The sequence below is a fragment of the Taeniopygia guttata genome, chromosome 3 (assembly GCF_048771995.1).
Source record: "Taeniopygia guttata chromosome 3, bTaeGut7.mat, whole genome shotgun sequence".
Taxonomy (NCBI): domain Eukaryota; kingdom Metazoa; phylum Chordata; class Aves; order Passeriformes; family Estrildidae; genus Taeniopygia; species Taeniopygia guttata.
The window spans coordinates 5,902,039-5,915,828 of NC_133027.1; the positions used below are offsets into that span (position 1 = coordinate 5,902,039).

A 13,790-nucleotide genomic window follows, 5' to 3' on the forward strand; every position below is an offset into this window, starting at 1 on the left:
AGGAAGGACCCTTCCTGAAATGACTCAACCAGTTTGACAGCACAGAGACAGAGTTGGGGTGTTTTTGGTGAAATGCCATGGACCCTGGAAGAGGCTTTGCCATGTGCTCCATTACAGCATTGTTTTCGCAAACTACAATTATTTGCAAAATCCCTTAAAAAAATAAGCCACAAACCAGAGGACTAGGGTTGATTTGGAATACTCTGATCTATTTTTTTTTCAAATCAGTATTTTGCACAAAACTCCTGGCTTGAACAGACATATTTAAATACATAAAACTATTCCTTTCATTAAAGGGAGCAGCATCTTGATGTATAAAATATTTTGTAATTTTTCTACCTATGAAGAGAGGAGTGAGTTCCTAGGACACATATGTGATTTGTTTTATCTTAAAAATAATTAACAATAAGCTTGCCTAATGATTTCATGAATTTTCTATGCATTTCTAAGCTGCTCACCCAAAAGTGAGTGTTCAGAGCTCGTTTAGATTGATTAATTAATTAATTGAAGGCTAGACTAGAGCCAAAAGAGTATCTAGAGCCAAATTCTGTTTCTGAAATCACATCTATGCAAACACAAATCCTGGGGTGCTCATACTGATGCTTCTGTTCAGACCTACTCCACAAGTCATGTCCCATGGCCTCTTCACCCAAGCTGGTAACTTAATCCCTTCTAAACTTGCTTGAAACCCTTCTAAGCCTGACCTAGCCTGGCAATGGGAAGCACTGCCACCCATCTGAATCAAACCTGAGCAGCGCAGGAGGGTTGGCTTCAGATTCAAGTCCCAAAGATGGATTTTGTCCGTGCAAAAGCAGCACCGCCCTCCATGACGCACACGCTGCTCTTGGGCTTTCATTTACCACAAGCTGCTGGGACTTGAGTTTCACTTCTCACCAGAAAGCGGAGGCAGACGTATATTTAGACTTTCTTGGGAAGCAGCTGTGAAATGCAAGGGGAGCGCACACGCACTCGGTCCCACAGACACACACACAGACACCGACAGCTTTAGAGCAGCTGCATAAACCTGAGCAGAAAGGACACGGCACAGAGGCCTCCTGCAGGTCACTGTCTCACCAAAGAGACTCATTTCAGCATCTCAGTGTCCTTATCATTGAATCACAGTATCACAGGATCGTAGAACAGTTTGGGATGGAAGGAATGTTAAAGATTTTCTCATTCCAACTCCTCTACTCATTGCAGGGACACCTTCCACCAGACCAGGTTGCTCAAAGTCACATCCAATCTGGCTTTGAACACTTCCAGAGAAGGCACATTTTCTCTAAGCAACCTGTTCCAGTCCCTCACTACTCTCTAAGTAAAAACTTTCTTCTGATGCTGCGTCTGAATCTCTCTTTCTTTTTTAGTTTAAAATCATTCCCCCTTTTCCTATCACTATCTTCCCTCTTTAAAAGTTGTTCTCCCTCACTTTTCTAAGCCCCCTTGAAGTACTGGTTATTTAAATAAATAAAGTACTGGCACTATTGAAATACATTGCTTGTTCAGACCTGACTCACTTGAAAAATTATCACCTTCTCAACCACAAGCTCATTCCTTGAAACACTCTACAGGCTTCAGGTTCTACTCTCCTGTATCTTAAACCTTATCTCTATGATTTTGTGCTTTCCATGGGAGCACAGAAGCAGCATTACCCATCTGCTATTGAGATGTGATAGGAAATTGGTGATGCCAAGAGGATGGAGCCAAGCTCTGGTCTGTGGTGCCCAGCAATAGGACAAGTGGCAACGGGAAGAAACTGATGCCCAGGAAGTTCCACCTGACCATGAGGAAGAATTTCTTTCCTGGGCAGTGAACAACCACTGGAACAGACTGTCCAGAGAGGGTGAGGAGTCTGCTCATTGGGGTGATCCAGAAATATCTGGACACAATCTCGTGCCCTGTGTTCTGGGATGGCCCTGCTTGAGCGGGGGCCATGGACAAGATGACCCCCTATGGTCCCTTCCAGCCTGATCCAATCTGTGATTCTGTGAAATTACTTCCTACATCTACTTATAAAGTGAGAAATCCAGCTCACCCAACTTCAGCCATTTAGAAGATGCTCAGCCCATCTAAGGTAGTGGATTTAGCAGAAGTTCTGGGAGAGGAGAGACACTTCAGAGCACGATCCTTCCCCCCACTTATCAAGGGACTTGATAGCTTGGAATGGCTTTACCCCAGAGGTGCTTCTTTCTTGACTGGAGCCAAGATTACTGCCTCACGCTAGATGCCAGCTAAAGGGCTAATGTTAGATGAGATGAATCTGTGGAAAGTCATGCTCCTGCTTTTCCCTCAAGGTTTCTTCTTCACAGACCTTACCCTTGTTATTTGACAATAGACTAAGAAATCAGAGTTTGCAGCAATTTAGCTACAAGGCAGATAAAATCAGTAGTCGAACAAAAGCAGCTTAGATAGCCAAGGCTGACTCTAAAGTAAGTACATGATCTTCTCATACAGCTGAATGCATTTAAAATAACTTTAGCTTGCCATTTTCACAGGGCAGATCATTAATCTTTTGGTGACATCCATCATCATGAGCAGAACAAGTACTAGGAAATCCCCTCCTGGAGGTGCTCCTCTGGTCCCTCTCATTATTAAATTACCTACCCTATTTACAGTCCCAGGAGTTTTAGATACCCTGAGATCCTCTTGGAGGTGGCAGAGTAGAAGAGTGGCCTCCTACTTGCACGTAGGTACAACAAGGACGTACAATGGCTTTCCCTTTGGGAGATCCATAGTAGATTAGGAGGGTAGGGAATGTTTTTAAGCTGGGCAGTCATTTTTATGCACTGGTACAGTTCTCTTTTGCAATGTAGGCATTTTCAGATCATGACATCCACATCTAATTTAGTTATCCAACATTATTCCCAGCAAAGTGATGAGAACAAAATCTCTCATTTTAGCAATAAAGAGGTGATGCTTGACTTACTTAATCCGCTGAATGCAAAGAAAGGCTTGGGAATTAGCTAAGACATAGACAGCTATGCTGTAGACTGTGACTGTGTATAGACAGACAAGCCAAAGGTGACTTGAGGGTATGGCATGAAGCTGTATCAGGGGAGGTTTATGTTGAGTATTAGGGGAGGTTTCTTCACCCAGAGGGTAGCTGGGCCCTGGAACAGGGTCCCCGGGGAAGTGGTCATGGCACCAATCCTGGTAGACCTCAAGAAAAACTACAACATACTCTCAGAGACATGGTATTATTTTTGAGGTGGACCTGTTCAGGACCAGGATTTGGACTCAATAAGTCTTGAAGGTCCCTTCCCTCTGGATATTCTGTGATTCTGTGACTGGAATCCCATCTCAGTAAAACAGTCCTCCTGAAGGATGAGGCAAAGCTGTCTGCGCACTCCATATAAAAGAAGTGACTCTTGAGCCTGCTAAGAGAGATACATCTTAGGTGTCTAAGCCTTCATTTAGGGGACTTTCCCTCTACACACAACATGGAAAGTGCAGGGACTTCCAAGGAATTTCTTCACCAGGCACTTTTAGTTCAGTTGTTTAGATGAAGTTGATCCCATGTCAGGTTTTCTGAGCCCTGGATTCACTGGTGATATAAACTTTCTTCTAAGCGACAAGCTTGCCTTGAAAAGTCAGTCTTTGCATATGAGAGTAGGCTACAGCATTCACCCAGCTTCTGTGGACTGGGTGTACTGGGGGGATCTGAATGACCAGGAACACGTGGCTGATATCTTCAGGGAAAGTAACTGTATTTGTCTGAGCACTCTGTGTTCAACATCTCTCTTCTCTGCAGGCATCCATCCAATCCCACTTAGCTCCAGCTCTGTCTAGATGTGGATTGAACACCCCCAGCAGTGACAGTGCACCTGGATGCTCCAGTTAAGACTACTTCTGTGAGGGCTGTACAAAAAAAAGTGGAAATAACCAGGCACTAAAGTTGTGATGAGTTGCAATGAGAGAAAAAAAACAGCATTAGAGAGGAAGGAAAAAAAGAGAATCATCCTGTTGTATCTGATACACAGCAGTAGTTGCTTGTTCCATGTTTCACCCTAATCAGTACTCCCATATAATTGAGCTTTCTCAAACACACTGCAGCAATTTTGAATTTGGAGAAAAAAATGTTGACACTTCTTTGGGCAGGGTTTGTGACTGGGCAGTCTTCAGAGGTCCCTCCCAGCCTCAGTGATGCTGTGATTCTGCAGTCTTTGGATGCTGAGCAGCTGGATTCTGTGATCAGCACTGCAACAGCTCCCACATGTCCTGGATACACAAGGATCCATGTGCAGGTGTCCAGACACCCATGTGGATTTTCTTAGATGGAAGTAGGGGAGGGGAGCCTGATCAAGCTGAGAAAGTTATGTTTAAAGCCTACATGGCATAAATAAATCTTAAAGGGGGATTAGGGCAATGACAAAGCTGTGGCTTCTGATAGGGAAACCATACTGCTTGGAAAGGTTTCAGCCAAATGGAAGAGCCTTTGGTGTCCAAATTTTTGCCTCTATTTTTGTCTGCATAAGTTGCTACTCTTTGTATATTAACCCCAGTATCTCTGACTATTTAAGAATAATTTGTGACAGTTATTTGCCACAGTGCTAAACCAGATTACATCAAGGTTTGTTGAGCTTCCTCTGCTCTCTAATGCATGGAAAAACATTACACTTAATTTGGTTTGCTCAGGCAGTGTGGACAGGGATTAGCCATGCTATATATGGACCATAAACACTGTTCTGGTTAACACCACAGCACAGCCAAACCTGAAGCTTTCATCTCAGTCCTTGCAAACTTCAGTGGTTTGGATGGAAAAGGAACCTGTAGCTGAGCTGTGCTTTATTTTTGTTTTTGTTTTGAAAAACCAAAGGCAAATCAATAGCACTTTGGAAGCCCAAAATCCAGCATCCTCAGCCCAACTCCAGTGGATGGGGGTTGAGTGCCTGTGTAGGCAGGGACCTCGTATTGGGAAGAAAGCCAATACACAAAGGAAGGAAACCATTTCAAGGAACCTGCAGTAACTCTCCATAAAAAATCTCAGGAACATAAAGGCAGACTCAATTTTGTGTCATAATCCCCTCCAAGCAACATGTGCATCTGGTTAAGAACAACATAGTAGTCCCATGTGGGACAAAGATGGACTTTTTCTGGCTACATGTCCAGCTGGTTTGGTATTAGGAATGTCAGGGAAAAACCCTTGCTTTTGAGTCAGAATTTCAGTTTGCTATCTGGAATACCAAAGCAGCCAGCAATGAAAATGGATTTCTAACATCAGATTTTTTAGATGCCAGAAATAATAATAGCATAGTGTTAACACCTCAGTACTTGGCTTTCTCTAGGTTATTTTAACCTAGATAAATTTATTAATTTGTGTCTTTTTATCCACAGCAGTGCCTTAAAATTTGCACTTAATTGCAGCAAAAGTAGTTTTAAAATCCATCTGTCTTACACTGACCACTCCTGTAGCATCTCACCACCTCTTGTATAATGTGTTCCCAATGCTAAAATAAAGATGTACAGCATGATATTGTAATTCCACCTATGCAAATCTTTGAGGCTGTTGAAAAGGTAAAATTTCCTATAATATTTCTGGCTTTCAGAATGATTGTAGAAATAGGATCATCTTTACCATATGGTATTTAGCAACTAGGCACAGTGGGTAGAGCACCTTAGACTATCAGTCTCTTTGTATCAACCAGAAGCTGCTCTTTCTTCCTATGCTGTATCTAAGGGACTCAGCTCAAGCAAGAATGTTTCTAATGACCTTAGTGAACATCGGATGAGGTCCAGTGAACTACTTTCAAGAGGGCACAAATGTCAGTCAGGGATGCACAGTGTCAACACTTTTCTTCTGTCTCTTCTTTTTGATTTTCATATCTGAAGTTACTGAAGAGATCTAGGCAGGCATATACATCAAATTTGGATTATGTGAACTCTGCCATGTCTCTACACATAAAAAAAAAAAGAAGGGTCTAAGCCACTGGGTAGCCCTTATTGTGTCTGGTGTTTAGCTGTCTGTTCAAACCAAAATGCTGAAAACTGGGACCCTCTGTAAAGCAGTAATTTAGCTCAATCAGAAGCCATCCAGCCCTCCCATCTACACAGGACATCTGAGTCACTTAGAACATTACCATGGTTCCATGGCTGGCCAGGAAAACAAGTAGGTAATTCACCAGCTAATTCATAGCTTTGAGATGCCAACCAGAAAAATGTTCAGGCCTGTCCGCATGTTTAATGAAGAATGAGAGTGGAAACATAATTTAGTTTTATAATATTTAGTTCATGCTTACCTACAATAGGCTCTTGTCTTATATTACATCTGTTCTTTTCTAATGGGCCTACAGAGAGTATCACTGCCAGCTGCCTTTCATCAAAGAAGGCTTGGTCCCATGGAGGGGGACAAGCAACAGTCTGTAAGTAAGTACGTGTGTGAATGAAGGCTCATGGTGTATCTTCCTTGCAGATTCAGATCCTTGCACTCCTGATGCTCCACCTGCTGCCACTTCACCACCAACTTCTGAAGAGCCTGGACCTTTCACAGCTCCAGCATCACCCTCCTGTTCCTCTGACACTGGTACTGCATCATTTTCACCACCATTACCCACGTGTGTTGCAGCCTTACATCCAAAACCACCTCCTATTTCACCATCAATATCCACTTCTGCTGCCACTGTTCACCCTGGACTTCCTTCTCTTCCTGCTCCACCTGCCTCTACTCCATCCCTACACCCTGGGATTTATCTGCCGGTTGTCCCACCCAGTGGTGCCACCCATCTCATCAACTGGCTGCCCTTTCTTGCCTCAGCCACACTTGCCACCATCCAAGGCAAGGAGGAAGAGCAGCCACCCATAAGCACAGGCTCCCTCGAAGGCATGAAGCCCTGCAGCAGCCCAGTCCCACACCCTTCCCAAGAGGAAAGTCCCCAGGCAGCCCCTACGGGAAGCAGCGCTCCGGGTGCCGCGTCCCCACTGCCAACTGCCCAGGCTGTGCCCGCGGGCTCCGAGGCGTCAGCGAACGTCAGCGACATCCTGGCAGAGCTGCGGACCATGAACAGCCACCTCTCCACTATTGCCCGAGCCCTCACCCAGCTGGCATCATCCCTGGCACCCCAGCAAGATGCTGGTGGCACCCCACCTCCTTAGTGCCATATTTCACAGGGAGTGGTGCTGGCCAGAGGAAAGGGACCCTCCCCAAACCTGCCCATACCACTGGAGCAAGTTCACTGCAGTTGCAGACACCAACCATGTCTTCCCAGTGGATTTTTCTGTTGGTTTGTTTGTTTGCCCCTTGGAAATGGCTGCATATATTAAAAAATAGTTTTGTGGTCTTGTTAATAAAATTGTTTATGTTTCTCGCAGTCCTTTCGGATATGCTCACTCCCCTCTTTCTCACCCATTAACCACACGAGCGCTGGTAGGAGCCGGTGAGGTCTCACACAGAAAATCCTGGGAATCTGAAGTGGTGAGAAATTATCCACGAGAAAAAGCTCAAGGCGGTGACAAAACCACTCTGGGCAATGTGGGGGGACACAGAAAGGAAAGGACACAATGAAACTCTGAAAAATTTCCATGTTTATCCTCGTCGTGTTGAATGGCACGGCTCTGTTGAATTTGGAGCCCTTCCCAGCGCACTAGATCTCAGGGGTAATTGTAACTACAGCACAGGTATAAACCATGATAAATTGTTCAGAATATAAAGCAGGGTAGTTGTCTAAGCAGCAGTGGGGTGAGCAGCTACCAAACAGCTTCATCCACCTCCTGTCCTCCAGGAGAGAGAAGTGAAGGTGCTTAACTCAAGTCAATCTGTCTGATTTACCAGTGGTGCCCAGGGCTCTTCAACGACATAAACAGACCAATCTAATTTACAACAATTAGCCAGGCACATGTGGATAAATCCTGACATTTCACAATCTTTCCCTATTGCCAAGGTGTAGTTTGCTTAAAGATGGCATTGAAGGTGTGAAATCTTAAACAATCCTCTTGGTAGATGGAGAAAGACCTCTTGGACATGAATCCAGGATTTGCTCCTCCTAAATGTGCGACCTGTAGAGCAGCTGGTGAGATACAATTGGACAGGTGGAGGCACAAGAGCTGGACATGAAGACTGGGATATGCTTGGAGCTCTGGAAGAGCCCCTGGAAAGAGAACTAACAGCTCTTGCAGAGCTGTTTTGTGCATCTCGGCTGCGGTCTGTCTATAGTGCGAACAACCAGACCAGGCTGTCCCTGTCCACAGTGTCCCTGACCTTTATAGCCTCTTCCAAGCCAAATCATTCTATAATTTTATGAACCATCAGTCCAAATATCTTTTCCCAAATATGGGCCAAGCACAGTCCTGGTGGTGGCTGAGCCAGGCTATGCTGCTGCTCTGCCTTTCATCCCAGTGGATTAAAACAAAACATATGCTCATGGCAAACAGAAGAAAGTAAAGGTCCCTGTGAAGCTGTGTATGATCTCACCATAATTTAGCTACACAGCCCTCAGATATCAGGATCTGAGGCCATCTCTAGGAAAATCCCAGACAGGCAGATCACTAGATAAGATTAAAGAGGAAATATTCTGTCTATTTGCAAATGTTTCTGTTACAGATGAGTCTAAGCCACAAAGATTGAATCAATATACAAACTTCCCCAAAGCTCAGGTGTATTTGAATTTGAGATTTTGGTTACTACATATGTATTTGTATATAAACTTATCTATATTTTTTGAGTCTGTGCCTAAAAGACAAAGAAATTGTCCTGCTCAATCTTGTTTTTTTTCTAGTCTGATCAGACATTTTTTTCCTTCTGCTGTGTTTAGCAAAAAGGTGAAAAAAACCCCAACCATTTCATAGATGTCCTACACTACCTTTTAAGTTTGTGTTTAAATATGTGTTTAAACTAAAGGAGATAAAAGGCGTATCTTTAAAACATTCTGGTTTTTGATTTGTCCATTGCAGTTTCCTTAGACTAAAAAAGCAAAAACAAAGGAAATTTATCACTTTTCCTCCTTTCATTGTGAAATATAGGACAGGAAAGAAAGGGAAAATCTCCAAGATTAAAAAATTAGAAGGAATCATTTTCATTTTTACCATCTTTCCTGCTTTCATCTTAGCATAAGTAGTAAATAAATAGTTTTGTTGATAGTTTTTCTTGGTTGATCTTGCTGTTTTCCTGTAGCAATCTTTCATGGCCTAATGTTGATGAAAATGTCACTGGAGTTTTCTAGATCCATGCAAGGCACAATAAGTTCAGAAAGTATTACTGTGCAGCTGCTGATGCTTTACCAACCAAGGTTAGAGCTGACTTCATTTAAGTGTCTAAGGGATTTGGGAACAGTTTCCATGGCATGCAAATCCAGAAAAAGCCAAAAAAAGTTGCCTATATTCAGCTGCGAAGGCTGCGTTCTTCATTCTCAAAGATGCTATGAGTGTAATCCAGCTGGCAGGGAGGGAAAAGTGCTATTCCTGAGCCTTTTCCTAAAGGAACGAGATTTCTGTGGTGTCACAGCCAAAGATATTAGGTGCTGAACACCTTTGCTGTCTAGACTCAGAGCTGTCTGGTCCTGCAGCATCCTGACAACAAAGCAGGACCAGAGCCTGTAGCCAGAAGTAGCAGCTTTTGGATTGCCTTGGTAACCACTGTTGGCCCTCACAGGACACAGCATCTGGCTGTGGGGCCAGTGGGGCAGACAGAGGCTGGCTGTGGGCAGGGGCAGCCCCTGCACCCTGAGCCAGCATGAGCTCAGCCAGGGCCCTTCTAATGCCACAGGTCCCCATCTGCAGAGTCTTCTGCAGGGTTTGTACTTGGCCCATGTGAGTTAAAACCCAGCTCAGGTACATTTGGGCAGCCCCACCATGGCCCAAAAGGGCTTCTCTGCCACGCTAAGAAGGGTCCTGCCCACATGCTCCTCATTCAGCAAAGTGCATTATTCTCTACTCAGTGCTCTCAACACTTGTTTCCTTTGGGAATTACTCCCTCAACTTCATGAAACCACTTAAACACTGCGAGAAACAAGTGGCTGTTCTGACTGCATGGCCTTGCTGGCAAAAGTTTGACTCTGTCTCATGTTTTGTTTCCTCTTCTTGGCTTTCATCTGTCCCCATCCCCATTCAGCTTGGTGCTACCAGCCCCACTGCTGCTCTGTGTGTGCTCAGCAGTTTTAATGCCACTGCTGAGTGGCTGCTCCACATTTACTATGCTGCCAGTCAAAAGCTAGAGTGCAATTTACCACAAAAAAAGTCTCCTAGAGCCCCTAAAAATGGTAGCAGAATGGCTGGAGAAAGACAGAAACCCCAGTAGAGCTATCACTGTGTCCCCACAGTTCCCCAGCACCTGTGGAAATGACAATGTGATGGATCCACACCACCCATGGCAAAGAGTTCAAGAGACTTTCTCTAAATTATTCATTTTGATTCAGCTCAAAGCATGAGGGCCTGAAAGTTACAGTGCCTTGGTGAGTTTTCAGTCCTGTGTAGAAATAACCTCATCATCTCACACTCCAGGGACTGTTAAAATATTAAAAAATCCCCTGCTGGCCTTTTCTCTCTTGTGACATCTTCAGTTGCTCCTTCTTCTTCCTCTTCCATGGCCTTGTTATTTTCCAAGGCAGGAATTTATGGGGCAAGATTTACTTCAAAATTGGCAGATGCTGCTTTGCTTTTCTACTAAAACACCCTTAAACACTCTGGATGAGAAAAGTAAAGGCTGGAGGCCAGGTTGTTAGAGTCAGCATTGTGATTAACACAACCCCTTTTGGCCTCCCTATCAAAATCCCAAACACACTGATCTCATCTTTCACAGCTTGTTTATGAACAAATACTGAAGGTGGGTTTCAAGTCACCACACCTCAATCATCTAAACCTTGGGTTTGTAGTTCCTTTACAGCCATGGGCTTTCATTTCAGCCTAAAAAAGGTATTTAAAATAGGTAGGAAGGCATTTGACTTCTGGCAATGCCCATGGCTCTCCCCAAACTATAGATGACTCCTGTAAGCCAGATGCTTGACTTCTAGGTGGCTGGAAGTAAATGAAATAAATCCTTTGTTAGTAATTGCAGTTCATTTTAAACCGGTGAAACATTAATATATCACATTTATTTGAATCACAACAGCAGTGTGAGGAACAGGAAGAGGGGAAACGGGAACTCGGGAGAATAGGACTGACAGTAAAATTGGAAGCCACCCCAAAATATCCAGTTCCAGACCTATGCCAGGAGTTATCCTGTGCCAGGAGAGCACCCAGAGGAACATCCAGGTTATTCCATTCTCTCAGAGAATTAACTCCTCAGGATGTGGAACGGAAAGCTAAACAACTTCATGGGGTTTGAGTGATGTACTCAGTGTCTGCTACTCCAGCAGGAATTATTTAAGGAGGCAGCAGGCTGTACAATATTGTATTAGACTGCAACTCAAGAAGGTGGGAGAAATCACAGGTTTACCCAGGAGAAATAAGAAGCCGGGTGGTTTTTCACTTTGTTTTCTCTAGCACACATTGTTCTTCCAATATTTGTACACACATTCACCGTAACGACACTCAAATCTCCCAGTAAAAATAATTTATAAAGAAGCATTGCTGGGGAGTGCATTCCTTCCCATTAGCCCAGCTGCAAGCTGGCAGCTCAGAGCCTGGGAGTGAGCTCTCTCCTCCAGACAAGAGGGTTTTCCAACACAGCTCTGTCTGGGAGGCACAAAGCAGGTACCCTCTGCCAGATGCCCCTGTGGACACCCATCTCTGCCCACAAAGCCATAGGGACTATGCCTCCAGCTTCCTCCCAGTCCTTTCACTACAACATTTTGCAGAGTTATTTAGGTTTCTCTTCAGTGTTTCAGGCCATGAACAACTAACCAGGACACCTGTGCCAGGGATTGGCTGTGCCCATAACCACAGGGCTTTATCCTGAGCCCACAGCTGCCAGCCTGGTGAAAGATCCTCTTTGGATGCCACAGGGCAGGAAATGCTGCACCACCAGTGTGGGCAAGGATACTCTGTGGCCCTGACTGTCCCTGTCCTAGGTTGTGTGTGCAGTGTTTGTGATGGCCATGGCTGGGCTTGGGAGGGGACAACTGAGTCACCCAGCCAGGGACCAAAGCCACATATTCCATACTCATCCCATGGGCTGGGGAGCCTCTGCTCACATCACTCAAGGATGCAATAGAAATGCAGGGTCTGCCCAGCCCCAGCTGCCTGTGGAGCCCACTGTGCCAGAGGAACAGCAAGGCAAGCAAGGCTGCTCCCAAAGTGCACTGGAGATGAATAAACCTGGGCCCAAGGGCTTTCCCTGCCATGGTTGAGCTGGGTGACTGCTTTTGAATGCTAAAACGCAGCATATTTTTACTTGCTCAGGGATTTCTGGTCATCTCCCAAATGGAATTTTTCTTCTTCTTGACAGACACTGAAATCCTGCTCTTGGCTTAGCCATAAAGAGTTAGGCTACAGGACAAAAGGCAATTAGTACTGGTCTTACAGGAAATAAATAGCTTTTTAAATACTCTGGGCTTTCAGATGTCATAGAATCACAGAATGGTTTGGCTTGGAAGGGACCTTAAAGGTCACCCAGTTCCAAGTCTCTGTTGTGGGCAGAGATATCTTCCATGAGGTCAGTTTGCTCAGAGCCCCATCCAGCCTGACATAAAGGGGTGAGACTCAGTCCTTTCTCCTGGGTGTGCCAGGACTGCAGCACTGAGTGAAGGTGTCCATTGCTCCTCTATATCACTGACTGCTCTCTGTCCCCCAATTTTACACCTAACCTTTACATTTTCAGAGCAAGGAGTAGGTTTTTGTTCTACCATCATGCAAAGCTTAGCATGGAAAGGGATTTTAAACACTGCAATAGCACAAGGCAATTATTAATAACAAGCGATATCATGAAACCAAAATCTTCCTCTCAACAAAGAGGAATTCAGTTATGTAGAAGTTGAAGACAGAAGTACACCACAACCCCTTGCCAGGTTCTGCTGCAGACTCTCTAAAATAAGCCAGGCTGAAACAGTAACTTCTCACTACTGCTTTTTCTTGTGGAAGTGGTTCCCAGACAATTGCTGTACATCGTACAATGTCAACATCTGATTTGATCCACATCGTTCCCATCTACCACTCAGACTAGCTTCCCATTTATCTTGAACTTTGGCTGAAATCTCATTTTATTCAGAGACAGGTCTTACTGGAACAGCCCTCTTGAAGAGCTTACTACTTATAACTGTAATTCGAAACATATTTTGAACAGAAAATTGTGGATTTCCACCAGCTGAAGCCCTTGGTGATTCATGGTGATGGTAACAAATTGTTTTTGTCACAAAACAAAAATAAGTGGGTCCTGGAAAAGTATGAAAAATGCCAAAGACTGTTTCTATTTCCAAATATTTATTTTATTAAAGATATAAAGCCACACCAGTAGTTCAAGAAATAATTGAAGCATTTTGCTTCCTCTGCATTGCTACTTTACCCATTTCCTCAATTTTTTTTGACAGTATTTATTTTGGGTCAATAGAAAATGACATTTCTTCTATCTGTCAGCAGAATCAAAACATCAGATGCTCATGTGGCTCTGCTAGGAGAGTTCAGTGGATTCTTAGCTTAACTTGGCTATCTGTGTGTGGAAATCCAAACCCCACAGCTTCCCCCAGATTCTTCAAAGTAGTGAAAGTGTTGGTGACTGGTGTCCCAGTTGGTGACTGGTGACACCAGTCTGGTGTCCCACGGTCCATGACATATGTCACCAGTGAGGGGGTAAATGGTTCTATGCCCAGTCTTGACTGGCAAGGGAACTCACAGGCTTTTGGGTGATATAAATTTCCATGGGACTTTGAGCTTGGATTTACCAGCCAGGGCAGATTGATCTGTTCCAGGTGGGACCTGGCTCCATGTGTTTT

At 44.3% G+C, this 13,790-nt stretch overlaps 1 protein-coding gene across 2 annotated transcripts in view; it reads left to right on the top strand.

The window, feature by feature from the left end:
• The window catches only part of RUNX2 (RUNX family transcription factor 2), a 158,394-nt gene extending 151,090 nt beyond the window's left edge, over positions 1–7,304 (top strand). For both annotated transcript variants that reach the window (XM_041714975.2, XM_032747712.3), the window contains one exon: positions 6,407–7,304. In XM_041714975.2, coding sequence (XP_041570909.2) covers positions 6,407–7,086 — 680 coding nt within the window. In that variant the 3' untranslated portion in view covers positions 7,087–7,304. The remainder of the gene's footprint in view (positions 1–6,406) is intronic.
• Positions 7,305–13,790: the final 6,486 nt, after the last annotated feature.